Source organism: Sorex fumeus, unplaced genomic scaffold (genome assembly GCF_029834395.1).
Source record: "Sorex fumeus unplaced genomic scaffold, SorFum_2.1 ptg000048l, whole genome shotgun sequence".
Lineage (NCBI taxonomy): Eukaryota > Metazoa > Chordata > Mammalia > Eulipotyphla > Soricidae > Sorex > Sorex fumeus.
The window spans coordinates 4,652,298-4,669,877 of record NW_026606105.1 but is presented as its reverse complement, the minus strand read 5'-3'; the positions used below and the strand labels follow the sequence as shown (position 1 = coordinate 4,669,877).

General features: G+C 57.7%; 1 protein-coding gene across 2 annotated transcripts; it reads left to right on the top strand.

Moving 5' to 3' along the window:
• The first annotated feature begins 206 nt into the window (after nt 1-206).
• Nucleotides 207-17,096, top strand: EPHB6 (EPH receptor B6). Of its 2 annotated transcripts, XM_056123897.1 has the most exons (19): nt 325-594; nt 8,921-8,986; nt 9,226-9,414; nt 9,627-9,691; nt 9,990-10,154; nt 10,227-10,743; nt 12,310-12,465; nt 12,577-12,924; nt 13,005-13,129; nt 13,301-13,463; nt 13,571-13,685; nt 13,851-13,903; nt 14,649-14,768; nt 14,872-15,119; nt 15,314-15,487; nt 15,912-16,061; nt 16,417-16,610; nt 16,727-16,882; nt 16,971-17,096. In XM_056123897.1, the coding sequence occupies exons 3-19, from the start codon at nt 9,315-9,317 to the stop codon at nt 17,077-17,079; spliced, it is 2,958 nt and encodes a 985-aa protein (XP_055979872.1). In that variant the 5' UTR covers nt 325-594; nt 8,921-8,986; nt 9,226-9,314; the 3' UTR covers nt 17,080-17,096. The 2 variants fall into 2 exon arrangements, with proteins under 2 accessions (XP_055979871.1, XP_055979872.1); XM_056123896.1 differs by having other exon boundaries at nt 207-594; nt 9,990-10,743.
• The last annotated feature ends 484 nt before the right edge of the window (nt 17,097-17,580 follow it).

The following is a 17,580-nucleotide window of genomic DNA, read 5'->3' as shown; positions in this document are numbered from 1 at the left end:
GGTACCGAAACCGCGGGGTTGAGTTGCCAGAGTTGGAGCCCAAAGCGCAGAACAGGGAGGGGGTGCAGCCCGCCCCCCGCCCCGCCGCGCCGCACCCCTCCTTCCCCGGGGGTGGAGGGGGGGCTCCGCCGGTCCGAGCTCCCGCGTGCGGTTGCCCGCCCCCCACCCCCATCTCCGGGCCCGCACCCCCGGGGGCCCGCGCGCCCCCTCCTCCCCCCCCCACCGCGGCCGCCGCCCCAGCGCCCCCGCGCCCCGCGCCGCCGAGGCTGGGGGTTGGGGTGCGGCTCGCTCCCCGGAAGAGGCAGCGGGAGCGCGGCCGGAGGGGCCGGAGGGGGCGGGCCGGGCGGGAGGGACCGAGGGGGCGGGCCGGGCGCCTGCATCCAGCCGCCGCCCGCGCGCCCCAGCCCGGCGAAGGGACCCGCGACCCTGCGTGGCCACGGCGAGCGCGACGCGGCCCCGCACCCCCGCGCGCCCCGCCTCCAGGGCCACCCCGGCGCCCCGGAATCCCAGAGAGGCGCCGAGCGGGTGCCCGGAGCCCGGCAAGGATCGGGGGGTCTCGGGGCGCGCAGACCTGCGGAGCCGGCCGGCGGGAAGGTGAGCACCAGGGAGGGAGGCGCGAGTTGGCGGCCGTGCGTCGGGGCGCAGAGGGACGGAGCAACTGAGGGTGCCGAAGTCGGGGTGGGGGGAGCCCTCCAGACAGGGCCCCCCGCGATCCCGGGCTGGGGGGGGATGCTCCTGGGAGAGTGCCGAGTCGCTCTGAGGGGTTCGGAACTCCACTGGCTTCCCACCCCGCCCCCCTGAGAGCCCCATCACTGACACCCCATCACCGTGCCTCACCTCTTCCCTTGAGGGTCCTGACATGGGGGTCCCCGCCATCCCCCATAACACAGTTCCCATGATCTGTCTCCCACCGCAGTGAGCCGGGAGGGTCGCGGAGGGAGGGACCCCACATCCGCCTCTCCCCCCCCCAAAACACCTCCAGTTGTCCTGCACCCTCGCCTGGTGATTGAAGCTTTTGGGGTGCAGAGAGAAGGTGGATGCCCCCCAGCCCTGATCCCCAAATGCAGCCACTGTCTGTTGCTCCCCTGCCCCCAGCTCCACCCCTCCTACATCTGGGTGCTGGGCCCTGCCTTGCCCCACGCCCCACCCAGCAGCCCTGGCTGTCTGGCACTCTCCTCCTATCCCCCGGGGGAGCTGGCATGGGCCCAGCAGAGGCGATGTGGTAATGTCCCTGGCAGTGCCCACGGAGAGAAGCAGCCAGGCCTGTTCCCAGTCAGTTCCCCTGGCCTCCACCTGCGGGGACTGGGCTCCAGCAGGGAAGGGAAGGGAAGGGCTTGGGGGGGGGGGGAGTAGGCCTGCTCCAGAGGCTTAGTGGGGGACCCCCAGGCTCTTCCCTGGCCCCCGGCCTATGCCTCGGAGGCTGTGAGTGGGAGTGCGGAGTGGCCAGGAACGGACTCCTTTGGAGCCCATTGGGCATTCAGGGCACGAGAGGATGGTTTGCTGTGTCACCCGAGCGCTGAGGAGCAACAGGCAGTGACGACCGGAGCTGAGGAAGGACAGGACCTGGCTCAGACTCCTCACCCACCACCCTGCCTCCTACCGTCCCGCTGGCACCTGACTCCCCCTAGGTGCAAGGTGGGGCTGGGATTGGAGGGGTGGACCCCCCCTCAGGCCCCCTCTTCTCTGCCCTCCCAGGTCTGTGCGGTTCAAGAGGGGAGGCAGCAGGTTGATGGCAGAGTGGGCACAGACGCCGAGGGCTGGGAGGCTGCCGTCCGCATCTTCACTCTGCAGCCCTGCCCTGCTGATTGGACACACACACACACACACACACACACACACACACGCACGCACGCACGCACGCATACACACTCTCACACACTCACGTTGCACGCACGCTCCTCTCTCTCTCTCACGTGCACATTCAACGCTCACATACACACCCTTATCGCTCACGCATGCTAATCTCAGTCACCTTCACTTCACATGTTCCGCACTAACATACACGGACACGCACGCTCCTCTCACATCCTCAGCTCCACACCGACGGTTACCGCGCCTCCTCTGCACGCGCGCGCACTCTTCTCTCTCACCACATTCGTCTCACACACTCTCTCTCACACACACACACACACACACTCATCTCGCAACGCACCACTGTACACACTCCTCTCTCTCACACACGCTTTCATTTTCTCTCTCACATTCACTTCACACCTTTCATCACACACACCAACATTCACGTACACTCGCTGTCGTTCGCCTCACTCACATTCATCTCACACGTGTCCATCACTGTCACAGGGACACGCATTCTTCTCTCAGACACTCCTGTCTCTCTCTCTCTCACACACACACACACACACACTGACACTCGTCTCACACCCATCTCACACTCATCTCACACTGACTACACATCCGCCCTCCGCACAAATGCGTCGTTGCACACACACTCATCTCCCAGACACACATCCGTCTCTCTCACACATCCTCAGTACACACAGTTTACATGACTCACAGAAGTGCATACTCTCATCTCTCTCACACACACGATCTCACAGTTTCGTGCACAACCGTCTCTTAAACACACTCAGTTCACACACCAGACCAGCTTTGACACACACTCGGGACTCAAATATCATGATCTCTCACCCTTCACACACACACACACACACACACACACACACACGCATGCACGCACACGCCCTTCTCTGCATATCCGCCTCACCTCATCCACACTCCCATGCTTCCTTACATCAGCATCTTCCCGGCACTCGTGCCTTTCTTCGTGGGTCCCCCACCTGCGTTACCCACTGCTCCACCCTTCTGTGCCCTTTTCTGAGCCCGGCATCTGCCCAGTCATGACTCCTCCTCAGATCCGGCTGGCTAGACCCAGACACGGCCTGCATGCTAAGAGCGTCCTCCCTACCTCTCCCCTGCCAGGGAGTGGGAGGCACGTTCGTCTGCCTCTACGTGCGCCTGAGGATGTGCTCAGGACCCCAGGGGCCTCCAGGGATTGCTCCTGTGCCAGGTCATCCGCATGGTGGCTTCTCCAGCCCGGGCAGCCAGACTGCGAAGCCCTGGAGGACAGCCAGCTCCTCCCTGTCTGGTGTGGAGGACTCTTAAGGACAGGGAATGGGGTCCCTCTCACGGCGGCGGAGGCTGGGACTCAGTCAGGGGAGATTAAAGGGTAGAGACGGTAGCTCTGAGCCCAGCATGGATTAACCTGGAATTTCCTGGGCGTTGAGCAGCTGCAGAACAGGATGGAGGACAGGCCTGTGACTCTGATCCCTCCCCCCACGGACCCCGTGTAACAGGTGTGACAGCAGCAGAGCTGATTCTGCCCTCAGGCCCTCCCCTGCCCCGTCACCCAGCCCCTGCAGCTGGGCCTTCTTTCTCCCTGTGGAGTCTCAGTCCTGAGGTTTTTGTGACGTTTTGTGGGAGAAGCGTGCCGTGATCAGTGGCAGCCTTTGGGGGTCCTGAGAGAAGCTTCAAGAAAATCCAGGGATCAAAGTTATTTTGGCTTCTGTGGTTGCCTTTCCTTCCTTCCTTCCTTCCTTCCTTCCTTCCTTCCTTCCTTCCTTCCTTCCCAGCTCCTCCATTTCCATCCCAGCTTTCCTGTTTAACCCGTTATCCCTTCTAGAAATTTTTGGAGGAAAATGATCTTTTAAAAATGATATCTGTAAATATAGATTTTGCATGTTCTAGTCTGAGTTTTAAGTCTTCTCTCTCTCTCTCTCTCTCTCTCTCTCTCTCTGAATTAGATTATCATTTTGAGATTGTGGTAGGTTTGTGTTTGATTTTCTTCATCCCCTTACCCTGCCCCCCCACCTACGAGAGGTGCTCAGGAGACCGTGCAGGGCTGAGGTTTGAACCTGGGGTTTCCACATACAAAGCATGTACTTCAACCCGTTGCCCCAGCCCTGAGGGTGTGTTTACTTATAAAAATAAGATGTTCTTATTGTAAAGAGGAAAACAATTCAAATCTGTGTTAAGACAAAGTTAATAGCACCCCCCTCCACCTACCTCCTTCCTTTCTGCCTCCCACAATAACCAATTTTAATGGCCCAATATATCTCCTGCTATTTCTTTCTGCAAGCGTCTTTGGCTTCTATTATTTAGCTTTTAAAAATTCACTTTGTGAACCAGGCTGAATATAGCATAGTATGTCAACTTAGTTTGGTCATAAGATTACCACGGGTAACACTGTAATTTGATTCCAGCTAATATTTTTTTTTAATTTCACAGATTTGCTCCTCTTTATTTTGAAAAGCATTTCCTTTTTATAGCTAACTGAACTCATAATCTTTGCTTTAGAAGCGAAGATTCTACACTTCTTTCATCTTTGCTGGTTTCTGGAAACAAAATATGATCCCAATGCTAAGAAGCCGGTGTTTTTGCAAAACCAAGAAATGTAGAGGTATCTTTGCTGTAGCGAAGGGACATAAAATGTTCTATCCATAGAAGGAGCTGAGAAAGAACTGGAAGTCATAGAATGTACAATTTCTGTCCCAGGAAACTTTCTCTAATCAGTGTCATTTTCTGAGTTGTCTCAGTGCGTACGCATTTCTGCTGCTTTAGTGGTTTATATTTTTAAAACCATGTACCCATCTGAAATTTGAATGTTTTCCTGATTGAGGAAAAGCATTTTCTGCTCCTCCTGGGGTTAGATTTCTCAACCCGGAATTTCTTTCATAAGTTGGAGAAGCCAGGGGACTCTCCAGCCAGCCACAAGGGCGAGGACAGAGGGACCTGGCTTTGAAGAGGGTCATTGGTTCTCTGCGTGGTGTGCCGGCTGTGCTTGACACTTGGAACTTGGAATGCAGAAAGAGGTCCCACACATGTCAGCCTTGGGATGCTCATTGACGCGTCACCTTCCAAGCTCTGCGTGTTAGTATTCCAGGCAGGAGTCGATAGAGCTACGGTGTTCTTGTCGCCTATATTTCTGCCTTTGAAGCTTTCCTGAAGGAGGGAGAAATTGGCTGACAGCAATGTACTCCCCATCTTATTAGAATTTCCTCTTTCTATACATTCATTCTTGCAATTGAGACTCTTCATATAGTAAAGAAAAGGTCTTGGATGTATTTAGTTTGTTTAATAAGTAAGAACTGACCTTGCTTCCCAGTGTCCTTTGGCTACACCCCTTCTCACCCTGAAATTTGTTTCTACATTCAGTCTTCTGCAACTGAATCTCAAAGCAACCTGGTTTCACCCCAAAGCAAAGGGACACTTTTGGGTGCAGTAAAAGCCCCCACCATTTTTTTTTTTTTTTGCTTTTTGGGTCACACCTGGAGATGCACAGGGATTCCTCTTGGCTCATGCACTCAGGAATCACTCCTGGCGGTGCTCAGGAAACCTTATGGGATGCTGGGAATCGAACCCAGGTCGGCCGCGTGCAAGGCAAATGCCCTACCCGCTGTGCTATCGCTCCAGCCCCCCACCATTTCGTTTTAATGACTACCTTTGGTCTTAGTAAAATTTTTTGAAAAACCATAGGGCTGCAGAGATAATATAGCAGTCGGAGTGCTGGCCTTGAATGGGGCTTAGCTGGGTTCGATCCCTGCACCCCATACAGTCCTGCAAGCACAGTCAGAAATGATCCCTGAGCACAAAGTCTAGGAGTAAGCCCTGAGCACTGCCAGATATGACTCCCTGCCCCTACCAAATTTTAATTTTTTTAATTTCTAAAAATGCAGTTCACGTGCAGTATTGCCATGTATTTTTCCTTCCTGACTCCTCTTGATAATGGAAGAAATGTTTCAATACATTTTTGTAATTGCTTTTGCCCATTTCTGGATCCTCTGGAATGAGTCCAGCTTCATATTGTCATCGATGCATGCTAAGATGATGCATGCCCACTCTGTTGCACTCACAACCATCTTTTGCTATTGTATTGCAGGTTATCCAAGCAAATACTTCACTTTTCCGCATCTTCTAGAAAGTTCTATATGGTATACCTGATAACTATCCATACTACATGGCTTCATTTTTGTTTTCTGTTTCTCAAAACAAAGGTCATCCCAATTCTGTACTGTTCCACCCCCATGGTTATTTGTATCGGATGTTTAGGAAGAAACAGTGCTTAGAGTTCTGTCTTTATGCAGACTCCAGAATCCACATTTGGACTGAAAGAGGCTATTTTAAAGAATATCTGCTCGGATAATGGCATAATAGCCTTCATGGTTCCAAGATTTTTTGTGGTAGGCATTTTTTCTTCTTGATATCAGTGTTCTAAGACTCCAGCGCTGGTCAGAATCTGCCCACTCTGGTCTGCCAAGGCATCAAGAGCTGGGGTATCCATCCCACATGAATGACTCCAGGACATAGGTCACCACGGTGATGGTGCCACACTTTTACCTCACAATCTTCCTCTTTTTTGACGCATTTATTTAATCAAGGAAGTGTTTTCATTAGGATTGGCAATAGCTTTGGCAAGAATTTCTATTTCTTAATAACAATTTGCCACATGGAAATGCTTTTTCTTGGTTTTATTGGGATCACTGTCACTGTCCTCCCGTTGTTCATCGATTTGCTCAAGCGGGCCCAGTAACATTGTGAGACTTGTTACTGTGTTTGGCATATCGAATACGTCACAGGTAGCTTGCCAGGCTTTGCAGTGTGGGCAAGATACTCTCTGTAGCTTGCTGGACATTCCGAGAGGGGTGGAGGAATCGAACTCGGGTCAGCCATGTTGGCCGCTTGTAAGGCAAACGCCCTACCCACTGTGCTATCGCTCCAACCCCTTATTGGGATATAGATTAGATAAGTTGACAATGTACCTGTTTCAAAAAAAAATTCATCCAGCTTGTGTACTGTTTCACCCCCTTGATTATTTGTCTTGTACATCAGAAAGAAACAATGACATTAATAGTTGGAGACGCTTCTTCCATGCCTCCATGTGCAAAACACTATTTCCCAGAGAGGGTTATAGAGACATGAGAAGTGCATTTCAGTGGCTCCTTGGCATATAGCAGTGCACATCAGCTTATCCAGATGTACATGGAGTCTGTACACCGCCAGTCTCTCCAAGAGAACCCCACGGACAAACCCACTGAGAGCTTCACCTTCAGTAGAGCCAGTGTCACCCAAAACAAACAAACAAAAAAAAAGTCAGGATGAATCTAGTGATGATGTTCGTATGTATCAGCTAATTATAGTTTCTTAATGTGATTTCTGCTTCTGTCAGAGATGTGTGGAATAGTGTCAGAGATACCCAGGAACCGGCAGGATCCAACTGTGATTTTTTTTAACTCTCCTGTCTTTTGAGCAATATATTTCTTATTTACTTTTCAACAGAAGTAAATGGAATCTACTATTCTTGCCCATGTGGCTCCCAGATGTGGGGGACTCAGAAAGAGAGATTTGTATCTAGTATAGGCCAATGAGTTATAGGTCTCTGTGAGCCCGTTTTTCCTGGCGGTCATGGAGGCCACCATCTTTCCTATTCCTGTGCTTCTGAAGGCCGGGGACGCTTGATGTGGAGGGTTTGGCGTGAACCTGGTTTTGATTCATCTTACTAGGCAGTTTCTGTGTATAGCTATAAAGGAAATGCTAGGTCTGGGGACGCGGCTCAGTAGTAGAGCTTATACTTCACATGTGTGAGGTTCTAGGTTCAATCCCTAGCACTGGGCAGGGTGCGGGGATGGGGGTGGGTGGTGAGCTTCTAGTTGATGTTTTGGCTGGAAAGATAGTGAATGCAAGATTTTAAAAATATAAAAACTAAAGCGATTACAGAGAAGGTAGGTCACCCCTACACTAACTCCCCTCCTCTTCCTTCCTCAACATCCTGACACTTATATGTCCGTGTTCTTCTGGACTCAACTGCTTATACTTGGAAATGATTTTCAGCTCAGCCTAATGACAATATACAGAATAAAATGTTTCTTTAAGTTGTGCCAAACATGTTTTTTAGAAAGTTTTCTGGGCCCCTGGTGGTGCTCAGGGCTTACTCCTAACTCTGTGCTCATGGATCACTCCTGGCAGTGCTCAGAGAACCATATGGGATACCAGGGATAGAACCCTGGTTGACCATGTGCAAGGAAGGAGCCCTGCCCTCTGTATTATTACTTGGCCCCTTGTGCCATAACTTTTTAACTCTCTCCCTGGAGATTAAATGACCTTTAATCTTTTTCACTCACAAACAAGTCTGTAATAGTATTCTTGTTCACATCTTTGCACAGAGGGCCCAACCTCGTGGTACCCCGTGGCCAGATTCTTAGATGCCATTGGCTACACATTGCCAGGTGCCCTTGCAAGAGAGCCAGTTTGAACTCTTCATCATGGGGGCACAGTGAGATGCATCTGATGGCTCTGACCTCCCTACCCAGGAAGGATTAATCTCAAAAGGCACATCCGATGGTGTCTGTGACTTTCCTTGACTTGAGAGCAAAAGAACAGCATCACTTGGTATATCCGAAGGTGCATGTTTGTTTATGTGTGCACCAGAGGAAAGGTGTCCCTCACTGCCAACAACATGTAGATGTGCCCGACCCACCTCCAGAGTGCCCAGCTCCACAGTGCTCGCTCCTCTCCAGTTTCTACTGGCTTCCTTTTGTGTCTGTTCACCCACAAGCTCTGCCATCCCCCTTCATGTCTCTTTTTGGGGGGGCCCTCTCCTTCCACTGCTCCTCTGAAGTGCTCCAGGCTGAGAGAGACGGTGGGGGTAATTGTGGCATCCTTTCTAGCCCATCTGCTGTTTTTTTTTTCCTTGGGGGGGGGGGGAGAGTCACACCCGGCGATGCTCAGGGATTACTCCTGACTCTCCACTCAGGAATTACTGCACACAGTGCTCGGGGGACCATATGAGATGCCAGGGATCGAACCTGGGTCGGCCGACTGCAAGGCAAACGCCCAACCTGCTGTACTATCACTCCAGCCCCTCCCATCTGCCTTTAATGATTAGTGTCTGCTGACTTCCTTCCAGGGAGGCTGAAGGAGCAGAGAGGAGAGAAAAGGAAGCGAGAACTGGAATTGCTCATTACAGGAAAAGGTGAGGTTTGCAGAGCTCAAGAAAAGGAGTCGGGAGCAATGAATGTCACGTCACCTAGCAGGTCTTCCGGAAGAAGGGGCCAGGTGCATGACCTTACCCCTCTCCCCAAGGGACCTTCTGCACTGATTCCTTCCCTAGTGGGTGCTGGGGTGGCATGAGAGTTATCTGGAGACATTGGGGGCAGGTTTTTGAAGCCTTTGGAGGAACAATTTCCTGCCACCACCCTCTCCTGGTCCTAGGTGTGACCCTACAGTACCGTGCAAAACAGCAGCCCCGCCTAGGAGCAGGGTGGTGGCCAGGGCGATGTTGGCACCCCCGAAGATGCCTCATGGCTGCTGAGAGCACTGCCCGCTTGGGGAGCAGAGTGGCGGGCATGGTGCACAGTCTGTGGGTGCTGGTGCTGGCGTCCTCGGGGCTGGCTCTGGAAGGTAAGGGAGGAGGGTGTGTGGAGAGCTGCTCCCAGCCAAGGGCGAGAGGTGGGAAGGACTGAGAAAAGGCAGACCAGTGGGGAGTGGGGAGATGGGATCTGACGACAGCCATGTTCTTGGCTGAACTAGTCCCTGGACCCGGGAGGGTGGTTCTGTTGTGCTGGTGGGAATAGCTGTCTGGGCCACTGGCTGCCCTTCTTCTCCCTGGGCAGAGGTACTGCTGGACACCACTGGGGAGACATCTGAGATTGGCTGGCTCACCTACCCGCCAGGTGGGGTGAGTGCCATCTGCTTCAGAACCCATGGCCCCGGTCCCAACCAGAAGGGGGGCGGGGGTGTTTCAGGAGGGCGCCCTTGTTCCTGCCCCGCAGAAGGATAGGACTTTGGGGTAATTTCACCTGGTGCACCTTGCGTTAACGTAGCAGAGCTGGGTCTCCTCTTTCATGCCCTTTACACAGCACACACACACACACACACACACACACACACACACACACACACACACATACACGCATTGATGCGTGCATGTACTCACGCAATTAATCATTTCTGTCTCCCTGGTCCTCCCACTGCAGTGGGATGAAGTCAGCGTTCTGGATGACCAGCGACGCCTCACTCGGACCTTCGAGGCGTGCCACGTGGCAGGGGTCCCACCCGGCACAACGCAGGACAACTGGCTGCAGACGCACTTCGTGGAGCGGGGAGGGGCCCAGCGCGCGCACATCCGCCTGCACTTCTCGGTGCGCGCGTGCTCCAGCCTGGGGGTGGCGGGGGGCACGTGCCGGGAGACCTTCACCCTCTACTACCGCCAGGCCGACGAGCCCGACGGCCCCGACAGTGCCGCGGCTTGGCATCTCAAACGCTGGACCAAGGTGGACACGATCGCCGCGGACGAGAGCTTCCCCGCCTCGTCCGCCTGGGCGCTGGGGCCGCGTGAGGCCGAGCCGCGCGCGGGGCTGCAGCTGAACGTGAAGGAGCGCAGCTTCGGGCCGCTCACGCAGCGTGGCTTCTACGTGGCCTTCCAGGACACCGGCGCCTGCTTGGCCCTCGTGGCCGTCAAACTCTTCTCCTACGCCTGCCCGTCGGCGCTGCGCGCCTTCGCCTCCTTCCCTGAGACGCAGGCCAGCGGCGCCGGGGGCGCGTCCCTGGTGGCCGCCGTGGGCACCTGCGTGGCTCATGCAGAGCCAGAGGAGGATGGAGGGGGCCCCCAGGCCGGTAGCAGCCCCCCAAGGCTCCACTGCAACGGAGAGGGCAAATGGATGGTGTCTGTAGGGGGCTGTCGCTGCCGGCCCGGCTACCAGCCTGCACACGGGGACAAGGCTTGCCAAGGTGAGACTCCAGTCGGGGCCACCCCCCAAGGGGCCCCCTACTCCGGAACCTGATCCTCTCCATAACACCTAAGTTTCATGGTTCTCCGAACATCAGGGATCTGCTGGTTTAGGGATGCATTCTTGTTTTCCTTCATTTCCTTTCCTGAAAACTATTGGCTATCCTCAGCAGGTCTGAAGTTTCCAGAACCTTCTGGAAACTTACAGAGCAAGGCCTGAGCATCCCCCAGAGCCACAGGACTGAGAAGTGGGAGCCCTAAGGAGCTAAGCTCCAGGCTGATCTGGGGGTGGGGTCCTTTGGCCCGTTTGCTCTCGGGCTGGATGGGAGATGCCCTGGGCACTGAGTGAGCGTGCAGTCCTGGCAGACACCTCCATCTGCTTCCCGGCCGCCGGCCGCCCCCTCCACACCTCACTTTTTCCATCAATGGAAACGCTGCTGCACCCGCCCACAGGCAGCAGTGATCCCTGCCCACGGCGGTGGGGTGTCGGGGGGAGCAGCAGGCTGGTGGTGTGTGGTGGGTGTGCAGTGTATGCACGTGTGTGGTGCGGATGCATGGTGTGTGTGTATGTGTGTGTGTGTGTGTAGTGAGAGTGCGCAGGGGTGGTGTGCGTGAGGTATGGAATGTGTGAAGTATGTGTGATCTGTGTGAGGTGTGTGGTGTGCGTGAGGGGTGAGGCATGTGAGGTGTGAGGAGTGTAAGGTGTGTGAGATATGTGAGTTGTGTATGTGTGAGATGTGAGTTGTGTATGTGTGAGATGTGAGTTGTGTATGTATGGTATGTGTGGTGGTACGGGAGTGTGTGTATGGTATGTGTGTGGTATGTATGGTGTGTGTATAAATGGTGTGTGTGGTATGTGTGTTATATGTTTGGGGTGTATTGTGTCGTGTGAACATGTGGGATGTGTGGTGGTAGGTGTACACATGGATGTGAATACATGTGTGGTTTGTATACATGTGTGGTGATTTGTGTTCTTTGTGCATGTGGGTGTATGTACATGTGTGGTGGTGTGTGGTATATGTGCATGTGCCATGTGTGGTGGTGTGTGTACATGTGGATGTGTTAGCATGTTGCATGTGTAGTGATATGTGTTGTGTGAACATGTGTGGCATGTGTGATGATGTGTGTGCATGTGTATGTACATGTGTGATGGCATATGTTGTGTGCACATGTGGCACGCATGTACATGTGTATGTGTGTATGTGCGTGGTGGTATATGTACATGTGGGTGTGTGTACGTGTGTGGTGGTGTTTGGTTTATGTACTTGTGGCATGCGTGGTGATGTGTGTACATGTGGATGTATGTACATGTGGAATGATATGTGTTGTGTGTACATGTGGCATGTGTGGTGGTGTGTATACATGTGGCATGTGTTTGCAGGTGGAAGGTGTATACAAGTATGGTGGTGTATGTACATGTGGCTGTGTGTATATGTGCGGTGGTGTGTGTACATGTGGATGTGTGTGGTGGTTGTATATGTGTGGTGTGTAGGTGTGTGTCTGTGGGGGACTGAGCACTGCTTATAGAGGCATGGGGGGACCCTGACTCCCTCTCCTCTGCTCCTCAGCGTGCCCCAAGGGCTCGTACAAGGCCCTGTCAGGGGATGCCCCCTGCTCCCCGTGCCCTGCGCGCAGCCACGCCCCCGAGCCCGCAGCCCCCGTCTGCCCCTGCCTGGCAGGGTTCTACCGGGCGGGTTCTGATCCGCCAGAGGCCCCCTGCACCGGTGAGTCGCCAGACACGGGTGGGGACCTGGGGTTGGGGTCCAGTTTGCGTTTGGGGTGACCCTGTGTCCTGGGCTTACCCCCCAATTCCTTTTCTCTCCCGGGCTGGCCAGGCCCCCCGTCGGCGCCCCGGGAGCTCTGGTTCGAGGTTCAAGGCTCGGCCCTCATGCTGCACTGGCGTCTGCCGCGGGAGCTGGGCGGCCGCGGAGACCTGCTCTTCAACGTCGTGTGCAAGGAGTGTGGGGGGCGCCCCGAGGGGCCTGCGGGGGCCTGCCACCGCTGCCGGGATGAGGTGCATTTTGACCCCCGCCAGAGGGGCCTGACCGAGAGCCGGGTACTGGTGGGAGGCCTTCGGGCCCACATCCCCTACATCCTGGAGGTGCAGGCGGTCAACGGGGTATCCGAGCTCAGCCCCGACGCGCCCCAGGCCGCAGCCATCAACGTCAGCACCAACCACGAAGGTGAGAGCTGCCTCCCAGAGCCTCACCTCCCCACCTGCCCCCTGCTAGCCCGGAAACCCCCTGACTCGCCCTTCCCCCAGTGCCCTCTGCAGTGCCCGCCGTGCACCAGGTGAGCCGCGCACCCAACAGCATCACCGTGTCCTGGCCGCAGCCCGACCACACCAATGGCAACATTCTGGATTATCAGCTCCGCTACTACGACCAGGTGCGGGGGCCCAGCGGGCTGCTGGGAGCTGGCGGGGTCCCGAGAGGCAGAGGTCAGGATCAGAGTGGACAGCAGAGGGCAGAGGCCAGCAGAGGGTGGACGTGTCCCTGGCAGCAGCTCCCGGTGTTCAGAGCTGCAAGAGTGAGTGGTTGTGCCCCCCCCCACCCCCAGGCAGAGGATGAGTCCCACTCCTTCACCCTGACCAGCGAGACCAACACGGCCACCGTGACGCAGCTGAGTCCCGGCCACATCTACGGCTTCCAGGTGCGGGCGCGGACCGCAGCTGGCCACGGCCCCTTCGGGGGGAAAGTCTATTTCCAGACGCTGCCGGAAGGTGAGGGGGGCCGGGCAGGCAGGGGGAGCAGGCGGCGGACAGCCCGTGTCTGCGGGGTGGAAGGGGACGCCAAGACCTGCACCCCTGTGACCCTGCTGGTCCCGCAGGGGAGCTGTCCACCCAGCTACCGGAGAAACTCTCGCTGGTGATCGGCTCCATCCTGGGCGCCTTGGCCTTCCTCCTGCTGGCCGCCATCACCGTGCTGGCAGTGGTCTTCCACAGGTGAGGTCCAGCCCGCACCCAGAGTCCCTCACAGCATCCCCTCTTTCCCAGCCCCGTCTGCCCCCACTGTGAAGAACCCACATCCCGCACCCCCAGCTGGGACCTGGAAAGTGAGAGGGGGGATGTGGGAGCGAGTGTCACTCAGAGCCTGCATCTGTCCCCCAGGAAGCGGCGTGGCACGGGGTACACGGAGCACCTGCAGCAGTATGGCAGCCCAGGTGGGATGGGGTTGGGGGGTCCCCGGGACCAGGCTGGGTGGCCCAGGTGGGGTGAGGCTGGGGTCCCCAGGACCAGGCTAGGTAGCCCAGGTGGGATGAGGCTGGAGGATCCCTGGGACCAGGCTGGGTATCCCAGGTGGGATAAGGCTGGAGGATCCCTGGGACCAGGCTGGGTAGCTCAGGTGGGGTGAGGCTGGGGTCCCCAGGACCAGGCTGGGTATCCCAGGTGGGGTGAGGCTGGGGTCCCCAGGACCAGGCTGGGTATCCCAGGTGGGGTGAGGCTGGGGTCCCCAGGACCAGGCTGGGCATCCCAGGTGGGGTGAGGCTGGGGTCCCCAGGACCAGGCTGGGTATCCCAGGTGGGGTGAGGCTGGGGTCCCCAGGACCAGGCTGGGCATCCCAGGTGGGGTGAGGCTGGGGTCCCCAGGACCAGGCTGGGTATCCCAGGTGGGGTGAGGCTGGGGTCCCCAGGACCAGACTGGGTATCCCAGGTGGGGTGAGTCTGGGGGTTCCAGGACCAGGCTGGGCATCCCAGGTGGGGTGAGGCTGGGGTCCCCAGGACCAGGCTAGGTAGCCCAGGTTGGGTGAGGCTGGGGGATCCCCTGGACGAGGCTGTGTATCCCAGGTGGGGTGAGACTGGGGTCCCCGGGACTAGGCTGGGTATCCCAGGCAGGGTGAGGCTGGGGGTCCCCAGGACCAGGCTGGGTTCTCAGGGTGCAGGTTCAGAGGTGTGGCCCCACACCTAGGGCTGGGCGTGAAGTATTACATCGACCCCTCCACCTACGAGGACCCCTGCCAGGCCATCCGCGAGTTCGCCCGGGAGGTGGACCCGGCCTACATCAAGATAGAGGAGGTCATCGGGGCAGGTATGGAGGGCCGGGCAGTGCCCAGCAGGGAGCCCGGGGCCTTCTGGGCCACCCCTCACCCCAACACACACACACCCTGTGCCCACCCGCCCCGTCCTCCCAGGCTCCTTCGGAGAAGTGCGTCGGGGCCGCCTGCAGGCGCGAGGCCGGCGGGAGCAGGCAGTGGCCATCCGGGCCCTGTGGGCAGGAGGAGCTGAGAGCCTGCAGATGGCGTTTCTCGGCCAGGCGGCCGTGCTGGGCCAGTTCCAGCACCCCAACGTCCTGCGGCTGGAGGGTGTGGTCACCAAGAGCCGGCCTCTCATGGTGCTGACGGAACTCATGGAGCTGGGTCCCCTGGACAGCTTCCTCAGGGTCAGTGCACCCGGGGGACCCGACCCTTCACTACTTCTGCACCCGCCTCCTGGCGTCGCCTTCTTCCTTCCAAGCCCTCTAGTCCCTGTGATGCCCTCTGTGCCATGTCCACTCCAGACCCTCCCCCCATCCCCACACCCTCTGTCCCCGTCAGCGCTGACACTGTGGTACCTCTCCTGCTCTTGTCCCTGCAGCAGCGGGAAGGCCAGTTCAGCAGCCTGCAGTTGGTGGCCATGCAGCGGGGCGTGGCCTCCGCCATGTGGCACCTGTCCAGCCTGGCCTTCGTGCATCGGGCCCTCTCTGCTCACAGCGTGCTGGTCAACAGCCACCTGGTCTGCAAAGTGGCCCGGCTCGGTCACAGCCCACAGGTAAGAGCAGCGGCTTGGTGGGGGGTGCAAGGAACCCCGTGTCCTCCAGGGGGTGCAGTAGAAGGAGCTGGAGCCGGAAGGGTGACAGCCTGGGTGTCCTATCAGGCGTTGAAAGGAACAGGGCTCACCTGGACCAGAGGCGGGGGCGACACTTGAGAGCCCGAGCTGAGGGGACTGGGGGGATTCCTGGGATCCCTCCGGCCACACCGTGGACCCCACCTCCTGCCCCTACGTGAGCAATGTCCAGGTCCAGACCCCCAGCCCCGGGCCTGGCCTCTGAGTGGGCATCAGAGCGTTCCAGCCGCAGGGTTGCTTGGAGGCTTGTTACAGAGCATCCAGGGTTCCAAGCAACCAGGCTCTGAGCAGCCGTGCCCAGCTGTGCTGACCACCCGGCTGGCCATGCTTATCCCTGACCCCGCTCCAGGGCCCGGGCTGTATGCTCCGCTGGGCCGCCCCCGAGGTGCTTGCCCACGGGAAACACACGACCGCCAGCGACGTCTGGAGTTTCGGGGTACTGATGTGGGAGGTAATGAGCTATGGAGAACGGCCCTACTGGGACATGAGTGACCAGGAGGTGAGTCGGGACCCCCCCCCCCATTGCATGACCCCCCCTTGCTGCCCGCCAGCCTTTCCCCACGTTCTACCTGCTTTCTTCCTGCACTCCCACATCCCGTGCGTGTCCTACTGTTCGGCCTCCTAGACTCATGCATGACTCCCCGTAGACACAGTTACACCTGTGGCCTCCTTGGACAGTCCCAAGGAATCCGAGCACCACAGTCAGAAGACGCTGCTCCGACTCACAGAGGGAGCCCCCCACCCGCACCCCACTTCCTGCCCCACTATTCCCAGCCCCCCCCAGCCCTGACGGCACTCTCCCCGCCTCCAGCACCCGCCTGCCCTCACCCCTTCCTTCCTCTAACCCCCCTCAGGTTCTCAGTGCCATCGAACAGGAGTTCCGGCTCCCGCCACCGCCAGGCTGTCCTCCGGGACTGCATCTGCTCATGCTGGACACCTGGCAGAAGGACCGGACCCAGAGGCCTCAGTTTGACCAGCTGGTGGCGGCTTTTGACAAGATGATCCGCAAACCGGACACTCTGCAGGCTGGCGGGGGACCCCGGGACAGGTGTGGCACGAGGGGGGGGTGCAAAGCCTGGGAAAGGCAGAGGGGGGCGGAGAGGCGATTCCACATGGAAGAGGGGGACCTTGACCTGCCTGCCTGCACCTCTCGGTCCCCCCTAGGCCTTCCCAGGCCCTTCTGAACCCCATGGCCCTGGACTTCCCTTCCCTGGACTCACCCCAGGCCTGGCTCTCAGCCATCGGCCTGGAGTGTTACCAGGACAACTTCTCCAAGTTCGGCCTCTGCACCTTCGGGGACGTGGCACAGCTGAGCCTGGAGTAAGTGGAAGCCGGAAGGAGGGAGGTGGCCGGGGCTCTGGGAGACAGCACTGTGCCCTCATGACCCCTTCCCCCTCCACCTCTGCAGAGACCTGCCTGCCCTGGGCATCACCCTGGCCGGCCACCAGAAGAAACTCCTGCACAATGTCCAGCTGCTACAGCAGCACCTGCGGCCGCCGGGATCTGTGGAGGTGTGAGCACTGCCCACCGAGCCCACCGTAGCCCCGGGTCCGTGTCCTGCCCCACAGGGCAGCCGGGATCGGCCAACCCACCATCCCCTCTCCCCCCGCCCCGGGCCGCCCCGCCTCATTAAAGGGGAAGAAAGGATTCTGCAAGCTGCTGGCCTGGCGAGCCCTCCGTCTGGGGAGGCCCTGGAGGAGGAGAGGCGGGGAGTGGGCAGAGCGGAAGCACATGGACAGAACCACAATGGGAAGGACTTTATTGGAAGGTGACCAGACTCCCCCTAGCTCCACCCCTCCTCCCAAAGCAGTGCTCCCTCCCAACTGTCCACAGCTCCCTGAGGAAGGGCTGTCGCCTTCCCACTTTGACACTGGCCTAGAACGGGGTGCCCGGGGAGGCCAGCCCGTCGTCCTTAAAGTGCTTTGCTCTGACAGTGCAGCGAACTTCCCTCTGGGCCCTGAGCACGCGCGCGCCACCTCCGGGCAGGCGCCGGGCTTGAGCTGCCTCTCAGTTTCTCT

What these genes read in the sequence shown, in the direction of transcription:
- EPHB6 (XM_056123896.1), top strand. Translation starts at nt 9,315, where the DNA reads ATGGCTGCTGAGAGCACTGCCCGCTTGGGGAGCAGAGTGGCGGGCATG. An exon ending in TTTCCAGACGCTGCCGGAAG is followed by an intron (nt 13,464 to 13,570) that starts GTGAGGGGGGCC and finishes CTGGTCCCGCAG; the next exon opens with GGGAGCTGTCCACCCAGCTA. An exon ending in CCCTGGACAGCTTCCTCAGG is followed by an intron (nt 15,120 to 15,313) that starts GTCAGTGCACCC and finishes TTGTCCCTGCAG; the next exon opens with CAGCGGGAAGGCCAGTTCAG.